Source organism: Maudiozyma barnettii, assembly GCF_903064755.1.
Source record: "Maudiozyma barnettii strain CLIB 1767 genome assembly, contig: KABA2_05, whole genome shotgun sequence".
NCBI lineage: Eukaryota > Fungi > Ascomycota > Saccharomycetes > Saccharomycetales > Saccharomycetaceae > Maudiozyma > Maudiozyma barnettii.
The window spans coordinates 202,730-226,479 of NW_024545242.1; the positions used below are offsets into that span (position 1 = coordinate 202,730).

Genomic DNA, 23,750 nt, shown 5'->3' on the forward strand with positions numbered 1-23,750 from the left:
AGGGGAAGGTGAAAGGAATGCGAAAGGCAATGGAAGAAGGGTTACTTTCTGTAAGAATTTTGCAAGTTCTATAATAACATTTAGTTAGTTTAGTTATAAAATCATCGTTATTCTCGTTTTTTCATTGAAGTTATGACGAAAATTGCTAATTTGTTAGTTTGGTTAGCTGCCGCAGCCAATGAGGCGCAGGGTTTTAATATACCTAAGAATTCTGTTCATAGAGGAGATGTCAACCCCGTGAAACAACAGCATTCTAAGAGAGGTTATGTTGGTTTGGAGTTCACCAAATCGTATGGTGATACATTTGAAGGTTCTAATTCAGAGAATACACCCGAACTATATTTGCACAAGAGAAGTGATGGTTCTGAATCGATAGAGATCACTAATCAAGGTACTTTTTATTCTGTCAGTCTGGAGATTGGTACACCTGAACAGAACATTACTGTTCTTGTTGATACCGGTTCTTCTGATCTGTGGGTATCCAACTCCAACAATCCATATTGTCAAAGTAACTACCAGTCCACCAGTGGGATCACTTATGCTGATACCATCGATTGCACCGACTACGGTACTTTTGACCCTGATTCCTCAAGTAGTTGGTCATCTAATAGTACTTCATTCAGTATTAAGTATGGTGATTCGACTTTTGCTAGTGGTGTATGGGGTCAAGATAGATTACATTTAGAGGATCTGAACGTTACTGGACTATCCTTTGCTGTGGCCAACAGATCAAATTCAACAGTTGGTGTTCTAGGTATTGGTCTACCGGGACTTGAAGTCACATATACTGGTTCTGCCTCCAAAGCATACCAATACGATAATTTCCCTATGGTGTTGAAGAGAAGTGGTGCCATTGAATCAAATGTCTATTCGTTGTATTTGAATGAACTAGATGCTACTCATGGTACTGTATTGTTTGGTGCTGTGGACCATTCCAAATATGAGGCTCCATTGTATACCATCCCGTTAATTAACACATTGAGAGCGAACGGATTTGGATCAGCGGTGCAATTCGATGTCACATTACAAGGTCTAGGTATGACTTTCGAAAATGGTACTGCTGATAAGACTTTGACCACTACTGCTATTCCTGCATTGTTAGACTCAGGGACTACATTGACATATTTGCCTGGTTCATTAGTTACAATTATTGCAAACCAAGTTGGTGCCACATACTCCTCTAGATTAGGTTATTATACTGTGGCCTGTCCAAGTAGTATGTCATCATCGTCATCGTCATCCTCTTCTTCTACTTTAGATGGAATAAACTTAATTTTTGATTTCGGTGGATTCCATATTAATGCTACATTGGAAGACTTCTTAATACAACCATCTGCCAATATATGCCTGTTGGGTATTGTTCCACAGACTGCTCATAGTGCGTTACTTGGTGATTCTTTCCTAAGTCATGCTTATGTCGTATACGATCTGGAAAACAAAGAAATCTCTATGGCTCAAGCCAAATATGACGTTGACTCTTCTGATATCGAAGTTGTCTCTTCTGGTGCATCATCCATTCCTAGTGCCATTAAAGCTCCTGGTTATTCCCAAACATGGTCATCAAGTGTTGCATCTATCGGCACTACTGGTAATATTTTCACCCTTGTAACACAATCTACGGTTGACAACTCAGGTACTGAAACTACATCAGCTACTTCAAACGCTGGCAGTAGCAGCAGTTATTCCACCACTGGAACATCATCTTCCTCCAAGACAACCTCTAAGAAATCATCTTCATCAGGTACATCCACCAGGACAACAACTACAGGGTCGACCAATCGTAAAAACGGTGCATTCAAAGTTACTACTTTCCACCCAATGAGCGTATTATCGCTAATTGCATTCTATTTAATGATGATGGTGTAGATTCCAGAGAACATATCTACGTCATACCGTTTGATATCTCAACTTCTTTTTACATTAACGATATTAAACGATTTTTCTATCAAATTGAACAGGAATATTGCTGGTTATGAATATTCTTACACATACATATATACTCACAAATACACATATTTACGTAAAGCTTCATTTTAAACATTCCATTATTATTATTCGCTATTACCGACGATTCTTAATCGTTATATGAACATGTCATGTCGTAAGTTGTGATAGTAGTGTTCCAAATTCGGTATTCGACTTTTTCTGGCGGAGCGGTCTCAAATCATTTCTTTGAGTCTGTATTACATAATACTAATAATACGTAAATTTTATATTTTTCAGTTTGCGAGATGGCAGTACTGATTAAGAGATTTAGTGTTTGGAACAAACTAGAATTCTGGACGACATCACTAACATTAGCACAAAAGTTATCTATTGATATTATAACGTGCAAAGATATCTGGAAAGGAATAGTCTCGTAATTAAGGTATTCAGTTATAGATATAAAGAGACATTGTTCCAGTGAGAAGCTTAAGAGAAAACTAAAACCAAATTTCTTTATCCGTCATATACATCTTCTCATTATGAGTGGACCAGATCCCTCCAATAATAATGGTAATGATTCAGGCGATGGTCTTCCTGCCAATAATAATAGACATAATCAAAATAATAATGATAATAATACAAGCAACAATGAGACTACACCTGCACCACATTCGAATAACATAACACTCTCCATACAATACACATATTTACCGATCGATGGCACGAATGGCCAACCTATTGAAACAGCTGGCACAAACGATGATAGGCCGTCTGGTATCAATGGCTCTGCTGCCACTACAGGTAGTGGTAATGTTACCGGATTGGGAGTTAACAATACTGCCATGGGAACAACCTTACCGGGGCAGCCTGTTAATTTAAATGGTGTTCCAGGTGGACCATTGCCTGGCATTCAACCAAATATGCTACCTACGCCTGCTGGCGCGTTTGTTTTGTCATTTAGAGATATACCCAGCACAACACCGCAGAGTCGATTAGAATCTATAGTTGCGATTACTGCCGAGTTAGCAATGAGAAGATTCCAAGAATTGCATTCAAGACCCAAGGGAATTCCAAAGGAAGAATTTGAAAAATTACCAATTCTGACCCTCGAGGAAGTTAGAAAATTAAATAATGGTAAAAATACAGAATGTAGTATTTGTTATGAACCATACATTGAAGAACCTGTGGAAGATAAAACTGAAACAGATAAAAATAGTAATAATAGGAAACGTAGTAGGTCGGGATCAGATAGCCAAGCAAGTGCTCAAATTGATAGAATTAAGAGACAAAGGGTAAATGCTGATTCAAATTCTGCGCCAACACCAGCATCTTCGGCTCCTACAAGTGCTGGTGACCAATCATCTACTAATGCACCTACCTCTCAAGAAGGAAATCCAGATCCAACAGCTGAGGATGAGCCAACATATCTTCATTCCCCTGTAAAATTGCCATGTAATCATGTTTTTGGTAGAGAATGTATTTATAAATGGTCAAAAAATGAGAATTCTTGTCCATTATGTAGACATAAGATCGCAGAATTAAGTGCTGATCAAATGCAAAATCAAACTAATACCAATAACGCTACTATGCACGAATTTGAAAGAATTAGAAATTTATTATACAATCCACCCGAAACTACTGAAAATGGTAATACCCAAAATACAAACAGTAATGCAACCACCCCAGCTACAACATCTACGGAATTTAATTTCCCCGTAAATGGGCCTAATATTATCTTTTTATCACCAGATGACTGGAATAATGTGTCAAATAGAGCTACTAGAACAGGAGATCCTCCAAACAGTATTCCTAATACAACAGAAGGTTCAACAACCACAACATCTGCTCAAACTAGGGGTGTAAACCCATTAAATAATGCCCAGACACCATCCAACTCTACAACACCGGTAAATGGTACCAGTACGACTCGTACAGGTCTACGTTGGATCCCAATTTCAATGAGAAATTTAAATCCTCTAACTAATGATGAGAGAACTAGAAGCAACCCTGGACCAAATGGTGTTACAAACGCTTCTACATCTACTAATGTACAACCCCAAACAACAGAAGAGGCAAGATACAGTGGACTAAGAAGACTTTTCCATACAATGTTCAGTTCTGCAGAGAGAGAGGAGGTAAATAATGCAGCAACAGGTGCAACTAGTAACACTAGTACTCTTCCAGAAAGAAACGTACCCCCAGAACTTGCTAATCATCTTCGTAACATAGATAGTGCCCTTGCAGGTAATACACAGACCCCTGCTAGTTTATTCAGTACTGGTGTGGCCAGTTATAGAGGCCAGAACGGTAATGTTTCCACATTTGAACTTGGGAATCATCGTACATCACATACCACAGCAAGTAGCAACCCAGTTACGGATGCATCAAATCAATCTAATGCTTCAAATGCTAACATTTCATCTAATCCAGCATCAAATACAGACACTAATAATGACGAGACTGAGGAAACTCAACCACGAAACCAAAATAATGAGAACAACGAACCTTCACAGAGTAATGAACATAATGATAATCATTAAAGGCGTATAAGCCTTTCGTAATTCTTATTATTATAATAAATTTTTTTATTATGTAAAAACATACCATGTGGATCAAGTCCAAGTTATACATATACTAGTTAGATATTTTATAAATAAATATGCATTCATTTTTCTTATTATGAACAAAAAGGTCTAAAATAACGTTCAATCTATTTTTTCAATGGACCTTGGTTATTCCAAGTCGACATTATCTCTTTATTCAAATGATAATTAGTCCTCGCATTAATGTAGCGGTACAACACATCATCCAAATCAAGTTTTTCGGGTGTTGCTTCCTTAGCTATTATAGTAGTCTCAATTTTATTACTTTCAATCTCAAAATGAGACACCTTTTCATTTAGTTTGGACTTTAAGGTATTTTCACTGTATTGTCTATTTACAGTTTGGTTGAGATCTTGCCAAAGTTTAGTATATCGAGAGTTTAAAATACGAAGACTATCTAAGTCAGCATTTGTAGAGTCTATATTCTTCTGAAGCTCTATAAATTTCTCTCGGAGTTCCAATAATAAATCCTTATCACTATTTAATTCATTCTGTAGTTTTTCCACTGATTGAAATTGAGATATGTATAGTTGAAGCTTATCGGAGTGCACCTTTATTAAACTGAGTAACTCACTATTTGAAAGGAGATTCGCAGATTCTGGAAGTGGAATCATATGTACATGTAATTCAGTTGATGCAATTAATTTATTATAATGTATATTTAGGTGGGGAATCGTATTGTCTATCGACTTTTTACTACTGGAATATGTAAGCCAGAAGGGCCTTTTTACCTTTATATTTTCTGATACCTTCACGACAAAAAATGAATGGAGTATATATATCTGAATAAGGGCAAAAAGAGGCATCCGGCATAAAACAATAAAACAATTGATTTTGCTACATGTCACATTTTAAAAGAATGTACACCATCAACCTATTTACTACATTCTAATAATTGTACAATGGCACCAACCGATAGAAGAACAAATAAAACGAGGTTCTTAGCGTATGGTGTTGCATTGACTGTAGCAGTCGGTACGTCTGCATGGTTATTATGGAAGTCGTCAAGGGAAGAAGATGACATCAAGGCAACAGAACCTACACACAAATATAAATCTAAATGTATTATAATGACAAAGACGATATCAGAATTGCAGGATATAAAATGGGCATCAATTCTGAAAGATCCAAGCGTTGTGGTAATTGTTGTACCACAAGCAGATTTTCCACAATTGGCCTATCCAAACCAGATAATCGATAGCGAAGATCTATTTAAGATAATCCATTGCGATACTGACGGGGGAGTATGGGCCTGTGTAAAAAGTTTAAAGAAGGATGAACTAGTTTTGGTTTCACGAGATTTGGAACACGAAATTCCGGAGGATATAATACGCTATGTGAAACATATCAAGGACATTAAAGATACATCTGAAATTGTATCATATTTGAATAATTATATATCGTAGTATGTAACAAATATTTTGAGAACATGAATTAATTAACTTTATAATTAATGGTATGTTGTGTTATATAAAGTTTATATGCATTGTAGAATCACAGGATATTCCTTCTTTGGCCGAATACAATACCTTCAGAACCTTGGGAGGCTCCGTTCATATATCCGTATTCTAGAGTACTCCAACCACTATCACCTTTTAGGTGTTTAGGTTTCTGTTTAACTGGTGGACGTGGTTTTTTTGTAGCTATTTGAGGTCCCAGCACTGGAAATAAATCTGGATGTTTTTTGTTAGCATATCTTGATAATGATTTTAAAGCTTGATAGACTGAAGCTGGATCCTTCTCTTCGTACAGATCTACTGTTTGAAATAATTCATCTTCTGGAACTCCATATTGCCTCATGAATGTCAGGAATTGTGATATCTGTTCCATCTGAACAAATGGCATTTTACTTTCTTTCCATTTTATAATAGGCGACCCTACATCAGCTTGGGAAAGGGTATTGGCAAGTTTACAGAGAGTGACTCCACTTTTTAATGACTCTAATAAGCTTCCTTCTGGAATAGTTTCTTTAAGTACACTTGTATATATCCATCCTTGAATACTGTTAATAGAAGCTTGATCAAATTTACCTTCTCTCAGTATTTTCAAATCTTCGTCAAGGGAAGTAACATCTGGCTTGATACCGTAACTCATGATGGGGAAAATAAAGCAAACAAAGTCTTTTGATATGGTACTATGAGAGAGATTATAATGTTTCCGTCTAGAAAGTCATGACTTCCTGTTTCTTCAGTGTAAACTATATAGGAGGCTAATTCTTCTTAATTGCAGATCACTTAAAGAACGATTTCCCTTTTTTCTTCACTAAGCGATACTCTGTCATCACATCACCTATTTAACTTTTATAAGATTGTTCAGTTACTGGATGACACCTGATGCAATTAACATATATCGGGGAAGCCACTACAAATCTGTCTTGTGTTGTATACAATGTTTAAAAACAGTACTTAGGACTACCCAACGGTATTTGATATTCTTTTTTTTTTTGATTTTGTAAGTAATTGATTATCTGAAATGTTACCGCAAGAAATGTCATAAAATTTAAGGAATCATAATAGAACATAAACTTTAATTTAAAAAGAAGAATACTCTAACAAATTTCCTTAAACAAGTTTAAATTACAACCGGTACATAAAACTTAGAGTGTAAATGTTACAGAAAGTTTAAACTATTCTTTTTTTAATCGCAGCTCATTTAGAAAATGTTCAGATTTCTCTTATAGCTGTGAATGATACTTTCTCGAAATCCTGTAACATTTACTAATAGAAAAACTATAAAACATTTAAGTGTTAATATCGAGTCTTTTGGAAGTTTAGGGATTACAGATTATAATTATGATTTTACTAGACGTAATAGCTCATCATGTGAATATTATCAACTGGGGAAAATAGTGCTAAGAGAAATTATTAATGGTACACCGAGAGTTGATAATAAAATCATAGACAATTTCATTTGGTTAATAAATGGCGTGGATGAAACAACCTTAAAGAATGGGGTCTTACCAGCAAATTATTTACAATGGCATTACAAAAAACTAGATTCCAAACCAAGTGTGTTCTACGATTTATATTTTCTCATTGGTGCTTTTTTCATTACAGACATACGCTGATTCTGATGTGCATACGCTCCAGAAGACAGAGAGGAAACGAGTTACTCGTCAGAGTACTCTGTGGACCCGCTTCCTCCTTCCACTTCGACCTATTTCTAATCAAATACAATCAAATATGATCAAATATAATAATGCTAATAATACTGACAATAAGTGCTGCCATAGCCAACAATTACATAATTCACTCAAAATGTTGTTTGGTCGCCAGTTTCACGTGGTTCCGATGCAAACAGACCGATCCGCGGGGCAGCACAGCATCGGCACCGGCGGACGGACAGCCACCGAAATTGTTGTATTTGTCGCAAAAACTTACAAAGAGAGAAACATTTTGGGAATGAGAAACAGTTTGGAAACTGAGAAAAGCGCAAAACGAGAACAGCGCTGGAGGGGACCACCCAACTCCCCCCCCCCGATTCGCACTCCCCGAATCCCTCGCATGAATTATTACTCAACCCCGTCGGGGATAGGAAATAGATTATGAAAACATATTGGAATCTAAAGTGCCATTCATCATCGAAAAACTGAAAAACCTGCCAAAGGACCAATTTTATTTTCAATATTGAGACCAACCTGATATGCATTAAAGATGCAAAGTGACTACTGTAAGCTACGTGAAGTCTAACGGCACTAAATACTGGGTTGGACTATTCCAGGAATAAGAGACTAACGATATACGATATACATCTTCGTTTTTATACTTTATATTATTATTATTTTTTTATTTTGACAGCAGTTCTAGTTTGGTTAAGTGACTAGGTAGAAAGAGAAAAGAACCCTTTATACTGTGCGTTTTGCTTTGCTTTGATTTGTTTGCTTTATTTAACCGCAGTTACATATACAGATTTACTGATCTAAAATAAGTGCTTTGAAAAAATAAACATTACTATATATACATATATATATGTATATTGGATTAGATTAAATCCTAATTTTATTTTTCCACCTTTTTTCCTGTTTTACTTTGTGGTGATTTAAGAAGACTAACGTAAAATATACATTACATTACAACCTACTTTATGAGTGAGAATACTATAAAAGTGTCGAAAAAGAGAAATAGACTCTCGTTCGTCTGTCAAGCTTGCAGGCGATCGAAAACGAAATGTGACAAACTAAAACCAAGATGTTCAAGATGTAAAAATCAGGACCTTTCATGTGTATATGATATTGCGACTCAAACAAGGCCAAAATGTGCAAGCAGGAAATCTCAAATCCAGATGCTGGATAATGAACTGGATTTTTGGAAGAAAAAAACCAACCAATTAATGAAATTGCAATACAATAAAATCGTCGAATCGAAACACGCTCATCTATTTGGAGATTTGGAATTGTTACCAGAGAGGGACTTAGTGAATAACAAGAGAACAGTTAAAGATTTCTGGGATTTAAATGTGAATATTTATAGAGCCGATACAAATTTAATAATAAGCCCCATCATGAAGATTGAAGTGACTCCCTTATCGGAAAATAATATCATTGTCAATGATCACTTCATTATTACCTTGATCATATCGGTGGTGGCAACATCAAATGAAAATGTTGCAATGTTACCTGCATACGCTTCAGAACCAAATATGGCAAGATTTTGTCCCTCTGTAATTGACACAATCTTGAAAAATAAAGATATTCTAGCTCAACATTGCCAAAATGCTCATGAGAAAAGTAGAATAGAATATTTTACTAATAAATTGTTACAAATCCCAATACCTCATACAGAGTCTGCAAGATTGGACTCCTTTTTGGCAGATATAAATAAAGATTTAAGTTATCCATACTTAGAGGACCATTGCACTTTAGAAGGCGGTTATTCAGAGCTTCTCGAATCATTCATCGACTCGTACGAACAATTACTTCCACCATATGACATCATATTACATTATAAAGCTCATTTCTATGAAAATATATATCCATGTCTACCATTTCTCGATAAAAATTCATTTGAAAATATGTTTAAAAGTATTGTCTTTAAGGATCCAAACAATTCAAACAAGATTAAATTAAATTTCGGTACATCAGGTTTAAGAGCAAAAATAGAAACAATGTGTCTCTTAGCTATTATCTTAAAATTATCGTATATGTCACTAATGTTCATCAATGAGAAGGATATTGATGTTAAAAATATAACTTCAGATGTCCTAAAAAAATATCCCATCAGTAACAAGACAATATCTTTGATTCAAAAATGTGCCGTTTCAGAAAATTGGATTGCTTGTCCAAATGAAAGCATTGTAGCATGTCTCTTATACCTGTGGTCATATTTAGTGTTTTCTCCCGAGGAAGGTGATTTTTTTACTGCAAATCCTACCGATGTATTATGTAACTTGATTATTATGTTGTCAACTACGATAGGTCTACATAGAGACCCTACAGATTTTAGAAATATAGATGGGGATTCAAATAGAGAATTAAGAAATCACAGACGTTTATTATGGTTATGTGTCATAGGGATGTCAGGTATTGAGATTATTTTAAAAGGTAGGCGTGGGACTTCAAAAAGCTTTATGTCATCATTTATTGATATAGATGATCCGAATGTGATGAATCAATATATACAGAGGGTTAAGAATGATATGGAGGTTCCTGATACGTTTATTCTAAAATTACATGAAAATACTTTCAAATATGCGTATTTGGTTTCTTTACATCAAAGGATAAGTGATTGTTTCCTTAAATACAGTGGAACATTTAAATTAAGAGAAATCAACGAATTGAAGGAGAAAATCGATGCTTTTATAAAGAAGGAGTTTCCTCTAGAATCTCGTGCAGAAAATCTAAAAGATTTAAATATCAATGCAACAAATGATGATATTATCAATCAATTATCAATTATTACAACAAAAAATTCAGCTAATTTTCTTTATACAGTGTTGAGTAAATTAATCATGTTGAGAGTTTCGTTAGCATTATTATTCCATTTTGAAAAATGTTGCGTTCAACAGAAAAAGGATAGGGAAGCTGAAAAGAATAAGAATTCCCAGAATACTATTGATTATTTACCATATTATTATCATTATTTGAAGGAATCTATATGCTATACTGTATTATTGGCAAACTATATAGGTTACTTTTATGATAAAGGTAATTCTAATGTCATCTCACCGTTAACCACCTATCATATGTCTAAAATCATTCAATTATCACTTTCAACTGTATTATTAACAGCTCTATCCACCGGCTTAAAAGTCCATGTGTCTATAAACGAATTATTATCAAGTTCAACATCTGTAATAATTGAAACTTCTGAAAAGATTCAACTTTTATCAGAATTGGAGGTAATAATGAGAACAGCATTGTTCAGAACATATAACCTAGTATCGGAAAACTTAAGATTTACCTATTATCCCGTGTTTAAGATGTTAGTTTTGTTCGACGTGTTTATGGTGAAATATAAAAAAGATGAGTTAATACCAAATTATTTCAAGAGCCTCGAAGCGGGACTAAAAATTGAAAGACAAGAAAAATTATTTGGGTTGACATTTAATTATAAACTCGAAAAGAATGAAAAGATGATAGATGATATCCGTAGTAGAAATCTTATTGGAAGTTTCAGTTGTGATCAATTGAGAAGTATCTTGGATAAAATCCAACAAACTAATTTAGAAATTATACCAGATAATTCAGATAATTATTCCAATGGTACTATGGCTAATATTCCACCATTACAATCACATGATAATAATAGTAATGAATTAGGTGATACCCCAATGTCAGATATTAATGAGATACAAGCCCCGGAGAAAAATTATTATTATTCTTCAGAGGTTAATGAATCTTCAAGTAATAATAACAATAATGTAAACATGATCAATCAAAATTATCCAACTGCACCATTACCTAATGCGCAATTACCAAACTTTCCAACAGGTCAAAATGCTCCACAATTATCTGAAAATGTAGTAGGTATGGGGAATGCAGGTTTTAACAGCAATAACAATAAAACCGGTAACACCAATAAACCAGAAGATTATAATGAATTTCAGAATCCAGTTACACTTGCATCTGAAGATACTTTAGAATTTGCTAATCTATTCGGTGATGTGGATATATTTGGATATGATTTCTTCTTTGGTACTGATTAAATCAAATGAGAACCACAAATATAAAAAAAATTAAACAAACAAACAAACAAATTATAATTATTAATAATGCTAATATGGGGCAATAAACATACATCATATACTAAATAGAACAATGTATCTATTATTTTATTTTTGAATTAGGTTAAAAAGACTTTTTTATATAAATCTATCAATATATTTTTTTTATTTCTTTTGAGATAAATGATCGAACCAGTAAACTTGATCATAAAAAGCCTTTTCCTTAGCATAAAGGACTTGTGGGTCAGACAAATCACCTCTAACTGCAAACCCATGCGAAGTACCACTAAATAAATCTATTTGATACCTAGAACCAATTTCTTTCAATTTTTCTTCTGTTAATTTTCTTAATTCTGGGGCGAAAACAGGATCAGTCTCAGCTGCGGAAATCAATAGAGGTCTCTTACCAATTGCAGCAACTTCCTCAATTGTAACAAATGAAGGGTGAGCAATAGCAGCTGCATTTGCTGTACCAGTGTTTTCATGGATTTGCTGAATGGCATACTTAGCACCGAAACAATAACCTAGGACACCCAAGAAACCTGGATTAATTTCCTTTTTGAATGAAGCCATAAATTTGTCCACCATTGGTTTAGTTCTTATCTCATTATGGGCACTTAACCATTTTTGAAGATCTAAATTTTCGACATTATTAGGATCAACAGCATCACCAAATAAAATATCAGGGATGTATACCTTGTAACCTTTAGCAGATAATTGATCTGCGATCAATAAGGAGTTATTGAAATGAATACCGAAATAATCAGTGAACAAAATTAATACTTTATCATTAGAATATTGTTCACCGATTACATAAGTTTCGATACCGAATACATCGGTGTATCTTCCTTTAGCGGTACCCTCATGGTAAAAACCTTCGAAACAACATTTTTGAGATGGATTGGAAGCCATTATTTCTATTATAAAATTGTAAAATACTTTGAATAACTTGACAGTATCCTAATCTAGATTGAAGTACAATACCAATAAATAAACAAGAACACCAATTGAATCTTTTAATAAATAAATTGTACCTCATCTCATCCCCTTTTATATGTACGACTAAATACACTTGCTATTTGAATGATTATATAATACAGATCCTTTTTTAGGCGTACAGAGGCAGTATTTCGGCCGAATCAAATTATTAATCACCTCGGAGATTAATAAAGTCCGAGGAGTTAAGCTATTGACTATGTGCAAAATCATACAGACAATAAGTATATATCGAGAGTAGGACTTGTTTGGTTTAGATCATATTGCATAGTAATGGATGTAGAAGAAGATACTGGACCTGGAAGCATACACACTTGATCAGTAGTCTCTGCTAATCTTGAAAGGGACATCAATATAAGTCGTATCCCACAATCAAAAAAACAAAAAGAGAAGGAGATTGGTCAATCTACAACAAAACTATTTTACCAAATCAGTATACTCAGAGATATAATCTCAAAGGTTCTGTTAGCCATCGAAACTGGTAAATATACAAACGGAAGAATTGTGTATATTGGTATCACTCTATACGTAGAGGGTGCACCCGGGTAACTCAATTTTCCCATCCAAAAAGATGGCCAACCGGTGGCGTTACGCATTAAACCGAATAAAGTGGGAAAATAATGAAAATACCTATATAAATTTTAGAGTTCGCAATCTCTTGAGTGGCAATATTTAATTATAAAGGGAGATTTGGTATTTTGATTTTGAGTTTGATCGAGAGATTGAAACAAAAGAAAGTCAATTGATTTCAACAAGTATACTACATTGAATCTCATTCGATTATCAAGGAAGTAATTTACAGGAACAATTTTACGTAATCTTTTGAAGAGAGAGTAAAAGCAGTTTGAACAAATTAAGCAATATTATTATAAATGACTTCTATCGGTACCGGTTACGATCTTTCTAATAGTGTTTTCTCCCCTGATGGGAGAAATTTCCAAGTGGAGTATGCAGTGAAGGCTGTTGAGAATGGTGCAACTTCCATTGGTATTAAATGTTCCGATGGTGTTGTCTTTGCTGTGGAGAAATTAATAACGTCCAAATTATTGGTGCCCCGCAAAAATGTCAAGATACAAACCATTGATCGTCACGTCGGTTGTGTCTATTCAGGGATCATCCCAGATGGTAGATATCTAGTGAACAAAGGTAGAGAAGAAGCCGCAAGTTTCAAAAGTCTGTACAGTAGACCAATCCCTGTTCCTTCTTTGGCAGACCGTATGGGTCAATATGTGGAGGCTCACACTTTATATAATAGTGTTAGACCGTTTGGTGTGACTGCTATCTTTGGTGGTATTGACTCGGATGGCCCACATTTATATATGTTAGAGCCAAGTGGTACGTATTGGGGTTATAAAGGTGCTGCTACAGGGAAAGGTAGACAAACTGCCAAAGCAGAATTAGAGAAGATATTGGATAAAGAAACAGAATTGACTACACAGGAAGCAATTAAACAAGCTGCAAAAGTTATCTATATGGCACATGAAGACAATAAGGACAAAGAGTTTGAATTGGAGTTAAGTTGGTGTTCGACTGAAGGAACTAAGGGTTTACATAAATTTGTCACTGGAGCACAATTGGAGGAAGCCATTGAGTTTGCTAAATCTGAAACCAGTGTTGCAGCTTTTAATGATAGTGATGATGACGACGACGATGCCGAAAATAATGATGCTAGTGTCTCAAGTGATGATGAAGCTATAGACCGCGATGGTGACATTAATATCGAATAGTCAAACCTTAACTTACATAATAAAGAAAAGAAAAAAAGAAGAAGTAATACACAAGCATCCCTCATATAAATATATATAACTACTACGAAATATACATATAACTGTGTATGTGTATGTGTATGTATATACCCCTTCATGCAAAACAATAACAAAATTTATCATTTTTAAAAAGTAGAGTGAGTGTTGCCTCCCTAGAAACGATAACAGGAGATGGAAGTCCAGTAAAATAAAGACATCCCAGACAACAACAGCGAATGCCAACTATTCGTCAGACATCAGTTCCTGTTCACAGTCCATAATACTTACCTTTAAGTAATATATCTTTCCAGATTTCAGAAGCACGATGAGGTTATTCGTATATATATCATCATCTGCAAAATAGTGAACTGTCACTAAAGTACTGGACCCGACGCGCGCAGTTATCTTCATTGATTGGCATTTTGCGGGCGAAAAAGTGAAGAAAAATTTTTCATTTTCAATCACGAACATTTTCATTCAATGGGCCATATGATACAAATATTTATAAAAGATAAAAAAAGATAACAGAAACCCAGTCACATTAGTTACTTACCGACAAAACACTTAGAGTCAAGAGAATAACGAACTCCATCATGTCTACTGCTCCATTTGATGATATTAAGCTAGAAGATATTCCTGTCGATGACATTAGTTTCACCGATCTAGAGAAAGAATACCAATTGGAAGATGAATTTGAATTTGACCAATATGTTGTTGTCACTGGTGCTCCAGTGATTCCAGAATCTAAGGTCCCTGTTCTACAAAAGGCCCTAACTGGTTTGTTCTCCAAGGCTGGTAAAGTCGTTAACATGGAATTCCCAATCGACCAAGACAGCAAGAAATCTAAGGGTTTCTTGTTTGTTGAATGTGCTTCCCCAGAGGACGGAAAGAAGATCATTAAGGCTTACCACGGTAAGAGACTGGATTTGAAGCATCGTCTTTTCATCTACACTATGAAGGACGTTGAAAGATACAACTCTGATTCCTTCTCTGCTGATTTCAAAGAACCAGAATTACCAGAGTTTGTTTCTTCCGGTTCTTTAACTTCTTGGTTATTAGATGAAGAAAACAGAGATCAATTTGTTGTTCAAAATGATAACGACACCACTGTCTTCTGGAACACTAGATACGAAGAAAAGATCGAAAATTCTATTGTCGAGTCCAGAAAGGACTGGTCTTCCAACTATGTTAGATTTTCTCCAAAGGGTAGTTATCTATTTTCATACCACCCACAAGGTGTCACTGCATGGGGTGGTGCTAACTTTGATCGTCTAAGAAGATTCTTTCATCCAAACGTTAGAACCTCCTCTGTGTCTCCAAACGAAAAATATTTGGTCACTTTTTCTTCTGAACCAATTGTCTTAACTGAAGACCCAGATTCTCCGTTCACTTTGAAGAATGAAGGTCATCAAATCTGTATCTGGAATATTTCTTCTGGTTTGTTGTGTGCTTCTTTCCCATTCGTTAAAGGTCCAAACACTAACTGGCCTCTTGTTAAATGGTCCTTCGACGATAACTACTGTGCCCGTATGGTTGCTGATAACTTGGTTGTTCATGATGCATCAAATAACTTCCAAGCCATGGCTAACAAGGGTTTGAAGGTTGCAGGTATTAGAGATTTCTCTTTTGCTCCAACAGGTGTCGAAGTGGCTCCATTCAGAAAGGGCGATAAACCATCTGTCCTATTGGCTTATTGGACCCCTGAAACTAACAACATGTCTTGTAAAGCCAGTGTTGTCGAAGTCCCACGTGGTAGAGTATTGAAGACTGTCAATTTTGTTCAAGTCTCTGACGTGACATTCCATTGGCAAAACAAGTCCGAATACTTGGCCTTCAATGTCACTAGACATACCAAATCTGGTAAGACCAAGTTTTCCAACTTGGATATCTGTCGTTTGACCGAAAAAGATATCCCCGTGGAAAAGATCGAATTCAAAGAACGTGTCTTTGAAGTTGAATGGGAAAATAATGGTAACAGATTCATTACTATTTCTATCGATGATGAAACTGATGATGGTAATCCATCTATTCCAAGAAATATTGTCAGTTTCTTTGCCCCAGAGAAGAAGGACGCTAAGAGCAAGTCTGCCATTGGTGTTGTCAGTAAGTGGAAGCTTGCCGCCAAGTTAACTGAGAGATTCTTGAACACTATCTCTTGGTCTCCAGCCGGTAGATTTGTTATTGTTGCGTCTATCATCAAACCAAACATGCGTAAGTGTGAATTGTTATTCTACGACATGGATTACACTGGTGAAAAGAATGCTAATGATGTTGAAGATGTTGAAGCTTCTATCAAGGAAATTGCCTCTATCAATAACGCCAGTTTCACAGATTTGACATGGGATCCATCTGGTCGTTTTGCAACTGGTTGGTCCAGTGCTTTGAAACATAAGGTTGACAATGGTTTCAAGATATATGATGTCTCCGGTACTTTACTAAAGGACGAAGATGTTCCAAACTTCAGAAACTTTATCTGGAGACCAAGACCAGAATCCAAATTATCAAATGCTGAGAAGAAGAAGGTCAGAAAGAACTTGAAGGAATGGACTGCTCAATTCAGTGAACAAGATCACATGGCTGCTGACACTGCGGTTAGAGACTTGATCTTGAAGCAACGTGCTATGTTGAAGGAATGGACCCAGTACAGAACCGAATCATGTGCTCAAACCGAACAAGAATTCGGTTACAAAACATTTGACATTGAACAGGATAACTCTGATGAGGACTACACTGTTGTTGAAGAATTCAAGGAAGAGGTTGTTTCAGAGACCTCAGAAAAGGTCACCGAATAGATCTATTCATCTATTTACGTAAGATAAAAATAATTCATTCTGTATAAAATCAAGTACTATAATATAATAATGAAGAATAATAAGATTGATGATTGTTCATATTATCACCCTTCCCCTGATCAGAGGGAGAAAGAGAGGTGACTAAAGTCTTATCATTGAGGACTGTTTCATCAGATTTCACGATTCTATTCCCAATATATATATATATAAAACCCCACGCCCCCACGCAATGCAGAACATTACAAAAACATAATAGCATAAAGGCGTGGGGTCTGCAATTCAAGAAACAAAACGTGGGATGGGCACATGACCCGTAGTGAGTGACATAGAAAAGCAACGCTAGTGTATCCCGAACAGGAAACACAGAAAAAGCAACAAAACCTCCATTCACCCGAGATACAGAGACACATTCGCACAGCTGCCCCTCGAATTTGACTTTCGAAACCTACCAAAATATTGCTTTTTCTTGCGCTCGCTCTCCGTGGTTCATTATGGAAGATTTCCCGAGTCTGCGAGGTGTTCTCTGAATAAATAAAAAAAGAAATTGTGCTCTTTCCCTCAAAATTGCTTTTTCATTCGAGGTCTTTCTCTGCGGGGATATCTCTGCCTCTTGTCACGGAAAAGAAAGAAGAATCTATGCGAAATGCTTTCTTTTTCTGCTCCCCAAAGACGTTTCCACCTTTAGCCATATTAGTTGTTAACTTTTATTGTTATTGGGATTATCCATTGCTCAATTACGAATTATTATGAAATCTTAATGTCATTCTTAAGCTTTGGGAGGAGGTGGAGGGGAAATTTGGGTCATGGGGGTACTTGTGGTTAAGCAAGGAACTGTAAGGTCTGCAAGAGACATTCTAGAGTGTAGCTTAAGTAGTTAATTAACTTCGAGCTGGATTTATTCAACAATGAGCGTGAAAGCAAGAAGGGAGAGGAGTACACAGATTCTTGTTTGGTCTCTTTTCAATCCCTTGAAAGAGTGAACAAAAAGTTTGAATTCTGCCAAGTTAACAAGTTTTAAGGCAATTAAATACATAGATTATTGAGAGTCCTAAGCACAAATTGTCTTGAAAAATAATATTTTCCGGGTCTCTCTTTCTCTATATATTTTCTGCTCTTTGCGTTCTGTTTTTCCTTTTTACACAATTGCGTAAATAATGCATATAGTTCAACAAGTTCAAGATAATAACATTCTAGGATAAACAATCCCTCGTTTTCTTATTGCTTTTGATTTTTGATTTTTATTGATAACAGTAATCCATCTATTTTGATTCATTGATATCTATATATTTATTTATTTTTCTCTGCATATGAACATTTGAATAATTTAAACAAAGAAAAAAAAGAAAAGATTTTCAAAGACAATTTTTGACTTACGAAATAATAAAAACAGGAAAAAAAAACTACAGTTATTATTTCTTTATATTTTAGCCCCTTCAAGGATTTTATTTTTCTGATTTTGTTACTTGTAACAATTATTTAAAAGTCAATTATAACATTGATTTTTTATCACTGCTTAAGATTCGTATTCTTCCTTTTCTATAGTTAGCAAAACTCATATAGCCAACCTCAAGATAATACACAAAAGCTGCAAGGATGTCAACTTTGTTTCTTATTGGAAACGTGGATATTACCGGAACTGCAACAGAATCGAACAAAAATGATGATTTCACCACTATGTTGTCTGCATTAGAAGACACGACTACCAACTACGATAATTTATTTCAAAGAAAATTGATATTACCAGATTTAGATTCTTTATTATGGAGAATTTATTCGGATAGATTATTACCTCTACCAAATAATTTGAATTATGAAACTGGGATCTCCTTAGTAGTCTATCATTCCGATAAAATATTACCGCAAATGAATATACGGCAAATGAATCATTTATTCAAACAATATTTTGCAACATTGAATATATGTTTTATAGATATTTCAATTATGGATAACTCAACAAATAATTATATGAATATATTACATGACATACAAGATGATTTAGCCATAACTAGGAACCGTGTTTTGAAAATGAACCATTGGATGAACCATTCTGCGACGTCATGCAGTTCAAGTGTTTATTCCATGATGCGTCAATTCAATGCTTATAATGATGTTTCCATAAAGGACCGTGAACCTATCCCAAGAGTCATTAGAAACATAGATTTCCAACGTTTATTAACACAACCAGATGAGTTAATCCTTGAGAATGATGAAGAAAAAAAATATTTAGATTTACTTTCAACTTGGAATTTTTCAGCATTAAACCTTAACACTATAGAATTGATTAAATGTGGATTTTATTTGATTAGAAAGCTTTCAAAACTTGCAAATGTTCCAATCACAGATAACAAACTTTATTTGTTATTGATTACTGTTGAATTATCTTACCATCAGATAAATAAATTTCATAATTTTAGACATTGTATTGATGTGATGCAAGCATGTTGGCAAATTTGTGAATATATTATCCCGGAAAATCATATGACTAAATTGTTATTAGCATTGGCGGCTACGGGTCATGATATTGGTCATCCAGGTACCAATAATTCATTGTTCATAAATTCAAACAATGAATTAACTAAAAATACATCTATTTTGGAATCATTCCATTATAATATATTTAACCATATCTTAGGAAATCATTGGTCCAAGATTAATTCTATTACTACTGCAGGATCTACCAATAATCTAATAGAAAAGGGGATTCTAGCGACAGATATGAGTCTTCATTCAAGTTATGTAGAGATATTAACACAAAAGAAGGATAAATCGGAATTTACAATGACAGAATTGATCTCAATAATTGTTAAAGCAGCAGATATCTCAAATGTTACAAGACCGTTAAATATTAGCGCTAAATGGGCTCTCTTAATCACTTTAGAATTTGGTGATTGTGCGCTTTTGCAAAATTTTTATAAAGGTGAAAATAATCCAAATAATGATGTCAATTGTTTTGAACTTTTAAAGACTCACCCTTGTAAAGAACATTTAACTAAAGCGGATAATATCGATATGGATACAGAGATTGAAATATATGAACTTTTGCATCAAATGAATTTTGATATAGATAATTTATTAAAAAAGTATCCAATGATCCCAAATGGTCAAATATTTTTCATTGATACATTCGCATACAAATTTTTCAATAAATTATCTGAAGTATTTCCAAATTTAAAATTTTTAGTTGATACAATAGTAGAAAATAAGAATTATTGGGTTCAAAAGAAAGAAGAACAAAAATAATAAATAACTTTTGATAATGGATATACTGGCATTTGTTTTCTATATATACATATTTATTTATGTAATATATTCATGTAATAATACATTCTTTTAAGCATTAAATTACGTAAAATAAAAAATGTATGTATCAAGTACGTAGATAAATCAGATATAATCTGCATTATACGTGTTCAGGTTAATTTGAATAATTTTATAAAAAAAAGTACTTATGTGTATAAACTAAATAATTAAATAGAATGCTATCTATATACTTAAATATAGATAACAGTTCCTTAAAGTGCTGTATCGAGAGAAGAAGAAGAAGAATATACCTTTCGATCTAGTAAGCATAGGTTAAGGTAAGTAGTGTTTGTTTTTTTATTCTTCTCTTGTTGCTAAATAGAATCCTGAGTTACTGAACCTGAACCACTTGGGCCAGGAGGTTCTGTATGTTTCTTTGGATCAAACGCGCTAGCATCGATTTGTCCCGCTGCTTTGTATTCTTTAACAATGGTAAAAGCCTTTAACAGCTTTCTGCGTGCACCAAGAGCTGCAACACCATGACGATCTAGGAATTCATCGCTAAGCTCAATAAGGTCTTCCCAGTAGAAATCTTGTAAGATAGTAGAATACTTGTGAAGACGTAAAGATTTCAACCATGATGGAATATCCGCCAACAATTTCGGATCAGTAAGGTTCTTAGGATTCATTGATGCGTTTGCTGGATTCTTATTATTCCCATGACCCATGTTATTGTTGTTATCATCATTTCCATGCCTATGTTTATTCTGGTGTGCTCTTGTAAAAGAATAGAAATTATTGTAAGAGTGTAAACCTGTACTTGTGTAACTGTAAGGATGGTGTTGAGGTTGAGATTGTGAATCTTGGTAATTCTTTCTTCCAGTAGAACTAACACTGTTTCCATTCATACGATTATTATGATTATTGCTATTGTTATAGGAGATTTGTTGGTGGTATAGTGTATTAGGAGAGGTACTCAAACTTTGTTGCTGTTGCTGTTGCTGTTGCTGATGTTGTTGTTGCTGTTGCTGTTGTTGTGAAACATTATAATTTTGATTGTTGTGCAAGTTTAAATGGCGAGAGTTAGATATCATTCCGTTAGAGACAGATGTTTGATAAGTTGCAGGTTCTGCAGACTTCGGTCTCTGTTGTGAAGTGTACTGTTGCTGTTGCTGTTGCTGCTGCTGCTGTTGTTGTTGTTGTTGTTGTTGTTGGTCGAGTGTAGGTTGTGGAGACCAAGGATGGTATGTACCATTCATGTTAACTGCTGCGGAACCTGCCGCTACAGGACCTGCCACAGCTGATGATCTTTGTGTATTGAACATCGAGTTCATATTAGTTATTCCATTGGAAGACGATCCGCCTGTGAGTTCGTTCAGAAGTGGTACAGACAACGGCGAGGAGATCATTGGAGGTTGCGGTGGGGATGATAAGTAACCAGAGTTCGTAAGACTATCCAGTTTCAACTTTGTGTATTGCAGTACGTCGTCCTTCAATACAGAAATTACGTTATCCATGACCATATTTTGTTGAGCACTTGACATGTTTGTAAGCCACTTGCAAATATTGTGAATGTCCTGAGTCAGGTTAATAAAACCTGAGGAGTGACCTGTGTTGTGTTGTCCCATATTCACAGCAGAGCCAGCTGCTGCTGCATGGTTGGATTCTTCAACAAGAGTACTGCTATCATTAGAGATGCTCATCCCGCCAAATGCGGATGTCAAACCCTGAGCACTCGTGTGGGAAGAACCGACACCTGACGGTTGTGGCGAAAGCAAAACTGCACCAGGGTGAGCAGCTCTGGTCGCGACACCATACGGTGAATTGTAGTCCTCGTAAGTGTCCATTTATAAAGAAAGGGAAAAAAAAAAAGGAAAAAGGGGCAATAAATCGGAAAGATTTTCCTTGTATCGATGTCTGGTACTAGAGTCAAAATGTATATATCTCTGCGTGTTCCTCTTCTCGTTCTTCTCTTTGGTTCTCTTTTATTACTTCTCCTGGTATAACTTCGGTCACGTCAAAGTTGTTCAACTTCTCTTCTTTTCTCTTCAAATATACAAATATTTATCAACAGCTCAGGGCGTCGACACACCATCGAGCGAAGCGCATTGCTTGCTGGCGACATTCCCAGGCCAGGGAGGTCGCTGTGTACGAAGCGGTGGGGGTTAGAGCAGCAGCAACAACAACAACACCTAGTTCGTTAGTAAATCGATCGACTGCTGGTGGGCTCCACATGGGCAGATGTTGGCTGGTCCACCAGATGTGTTACATTCTTCTCGAAAGGGGTCGTGTGCAGATGCGTCCCTTATAATTATCAATAATATTATTTCTTTACATAAAATATTCAATGGTGACAGTATCTATATATATGTGTGTGTGCGTATATGTGCGTGTGGGGCTTGTCATTCTTTTGCGGTACTTATTAATTACATGGATGCTGTTCATTACTCGCGAATAGAATTAGCTGTGGTTGTCTCTGTAGCTGTGGTTCCAGAGGTTGCCCCTGGCGTGATACCGGCTCTAGGCACAATGTCGATAAGGAAATCAAACATATCACTCTGTTTCAATGCATCTGCAATGTCTGCCTTCTGTAGTGTACGTCTTTTATTCTTTTCAGATATACACCAAGCACGCATCGTTAACTCCGTGATGAAGATCTCACATGCTTTAGCAAAGATAATAGGTGCCTCCGCACTGATCATCCTCACTTCCTCATCCGTCTTCATCACTTTTCTGATTCTAGCAAACGGTAGTGAATGCGATTTGAAATCGTCCTGGTGTGCAGATCCAGGTTCATTTGTTTGTTCGATCTCATTGATCAATTCTTGCCAGTATTGGATCATAATCTCTCTATAGTGACCAGACAGCCCTTGTCCAACATTTCTAAACACATCAAACTCTTCAACCAGTTCTTCCTCAGCCATGCCTTCTCCTGTACCATCCACGCCAGCACCATTAGTCAACAGTTGATCCCCATTGCTAACAGTCAGATCCTCCGCGGGACTCCCCGTGGGTTCATTCGCATGGCCCATCTGATTGATCTGTTCCAGTTGTTCCCTATTATTTTCCTCCATGTTACCTGTTTATATCGATATCCTTGTGGTCCTATCCGGTTGTCCTCCTCCTCTGTATATATCTTTATATATATCTTTTCTTATGTTCTCTCCCCTTTTAAGTTTTATATTGCTCGAATTTTGAATTTTTTAAATAAAAACTTTTTTTGAAGTCTTTAAAAGAATTCGACAACAATTTTGGGGACAACTTACAAGAAAAAGGATACTCTCTTA

At 35.4% G+C, this 23,750-nt stretch overlaps 12 protein-coding genes across 12 annotated transcripts; 7 read left to right on the plus strand and 5 right to left on the minus strand.

Annotated features, from left to right (window-relative positions):
- Nucleotides 1–132: 132 nt before the first annotated feature.
- Nucleotides 133–1,866, plus strand: KABA2_05S02112 (pepsin-like aspartic protease; the record flags this gene model as incomplete). Its single annotated transcript, XM_041550736.1, has 1 exon — nt 133–1,866. One exon carries the CDS (start codon nt 133–135, stop codon nt 1,864–1,866), a length of 1,734 nt encoding a protein of 577 aa, XP_041406670.1.
- Nucleotides 1,867–2,465: 599 nt separating this feature from the next.
- SAN1 (ubiquitin-protein ligase SAN1) lies at nt 2,466–4,466 on the plus strand (the record flags this gene model as incomplete). Its single annotated transcript, XM_041550737.1, has 1 exon — nt 2,466–4,466. One exon carries the CDS (start codon nt 2,466–2,468, stop codon nt 4,464–4,466), a length of 2,001 nt encoding a protein of 666 aa, XP_041406671.1.
- A 170-nt stretch (nt 4,467–4,636) lies between these two features.
- On the minus strand, nt 4,637–5,335 carry SRN2 (ESCRT-I subunit protein SRN2; the record flags this gene model as incomplete). Its single annotated transcript, XM_041550738.1, has 1 exon — nt 4,637–5,335. One exon carries the CDS (start codon nt 5,333–5,335, stop codon nt 4,637–4,639), a length of 699 nt encoding a protein of 232 aa, XP_041406672.1.
- A 96-nt stretch (nt 5,336–5,431) lies between these two features.
- On the plus strand, nt 5,432–5,935 carry PEX22 (ubiquitin-protein transferase activating protein PEX22; the record flags this gene model as incomplete). The annotated part of the gene is made up of 1 exon (XM_041550739.1): nt 5,432–5,935. One exon carries the CDS (start codon nt 5,432–5,434, stop codon nt 5,933–5,935), a length of 504 nt encoding a protein of 167 aa, XP_041406673.1.
- Nucleotides 5,936–6,023: 88 nt separating this feature from the next.
- SCP1 (Scp1p) lies at nt 6,024–6,623 on the minus strand (the record flags this gene model as incomplete). Its single annotated transcript, XM_041550740.1, has 1 exon — nt 6,024–6,623. One exon carries the CDS (start codon nt 6,621–6,623, stop codon nt 6,024–6,026), a length of 600 nt encoding a protein of 199 aa, XP_041406674.1.
- A 1,989-nt stretch (nt 6,624–8,612) lies between these two features.
- PIP2 (oleate-activated transcription factor PIP2) lies at nt 8,613–11,672 on the plus strand (the record flags this gene model as incomplete). The annotated part of the gene is made up of 1 exon (XM_041550741.1): nt 8,613–11,672. The coding sequence occupies one exon, from the start codon at nt 8,613–8,615 to the stop codon at nt 11,670–11,672; it is 3,060 nt and encodes a 1,019-aa protein (XP_041406675.1).
- Nucleotides 11,673–11,855: 183 nt separating this feature from the next.
- Nucleotides 11,856–12,602, minus strand: AIM2 (the record flags this gene model as incomplete). Its single annotated transcript, XM_041550742.1, has 1 exon — nt 11,856–12,602. One exon carries the CDS (start codon nt 12,600–12,602, stop codon nt 11,856–11,858), a length of 747 nt encoding a protein of 248 aa, XP_041406676.1.
- Nucleotides 12,603–13,558: 956 nt separating this feature from the next.
- PRE10 (proteasome core particle subunit alpha 7) lies at nt 13,559–14,413 on the plus strand (the record flags this gene model as incomplete). Its single annotated transcript, XM_041550743.1, has 1 exon — nt 13,559–14,413. The coding sequence occupies one exon, from the start codon at nt 13,559–13,561 to the stop codon at nt 14,411–14,413; it is 855 nt and encodes a 284-aa protein (XP_041406677.1).
- Nucleotides 14,414–15,024: 611 nt separating this feature from the next.
- On the plus strand, nt 15,025–17,223 carry PRT1 (translation initiation factor eIF3 core subunit b; the record flags this gene model as incomplete). Its single annotated transcript, XM_041550744.1, has 1 exon — nt 15,025–17,223. One exon carries the CDS (start codon nt 15,025–15,027, stop codon nt 17,221–17,223), a length of 2,199 nt encoding a protein of 732 aa, XP_041406678.1.
- Nucleotides 17,224–18,816: 1,593 nt separating this feature from the next.
- On the plus strand, nt 18,817–20,463 carry PDE2 (3',5'-cyclic-nucleotide phosphodiesterase PDE2; the record flags this gene model as incomplete). The annotated part of the gene is made up of 1 exon (XM_041550745.1): nt 18,817–20,463. The coding sequence occupies one exon, from the start codon at nt 18,817–18,819 to the stop codon at nt 20,461–20,463; it is 1,647 nt and encodes a 548-aa protein (XP_041406679.1).
- Nucleotides 20,464–20,837: 374 nt separating this feature from the next.
- Nucleotides 20,838–22,310, minus strand: VTS1 (Vts1p; the record flags this gene model as incomplete). The annotated part of the gene is made up of 1 exon (XM_041550746.1): nt 20,838–22,310. The coding sequence occupies one exon, from the start codon at nt 22,308–22,310 to the stop codon at nt 20,838–20,840; it is 1,473 nt and encodes a 490-aa protein (XP_041406680.1).
- Nucleotides 22,311–22,907: 597 nt separating this feature from the next.
- On the minus strand, nt 22,908–23,537 carry HAP5 (Hap5p; the record flags this gene model as incomplete). The annotated part of the gene is made up of 1 exon (XM_041550747.1): nt 22,908–23,537. The coding sequence occupies one exon, from the start codon at nt 23,535–23,537 to the stop codon at nt 22,908–22,910; it is 630 nt and encodes a 209-aa protein (XP_041406681.1).
- Between the last annotated feature and the right edge of the window lie 213 nt (nt 23,538–23,750).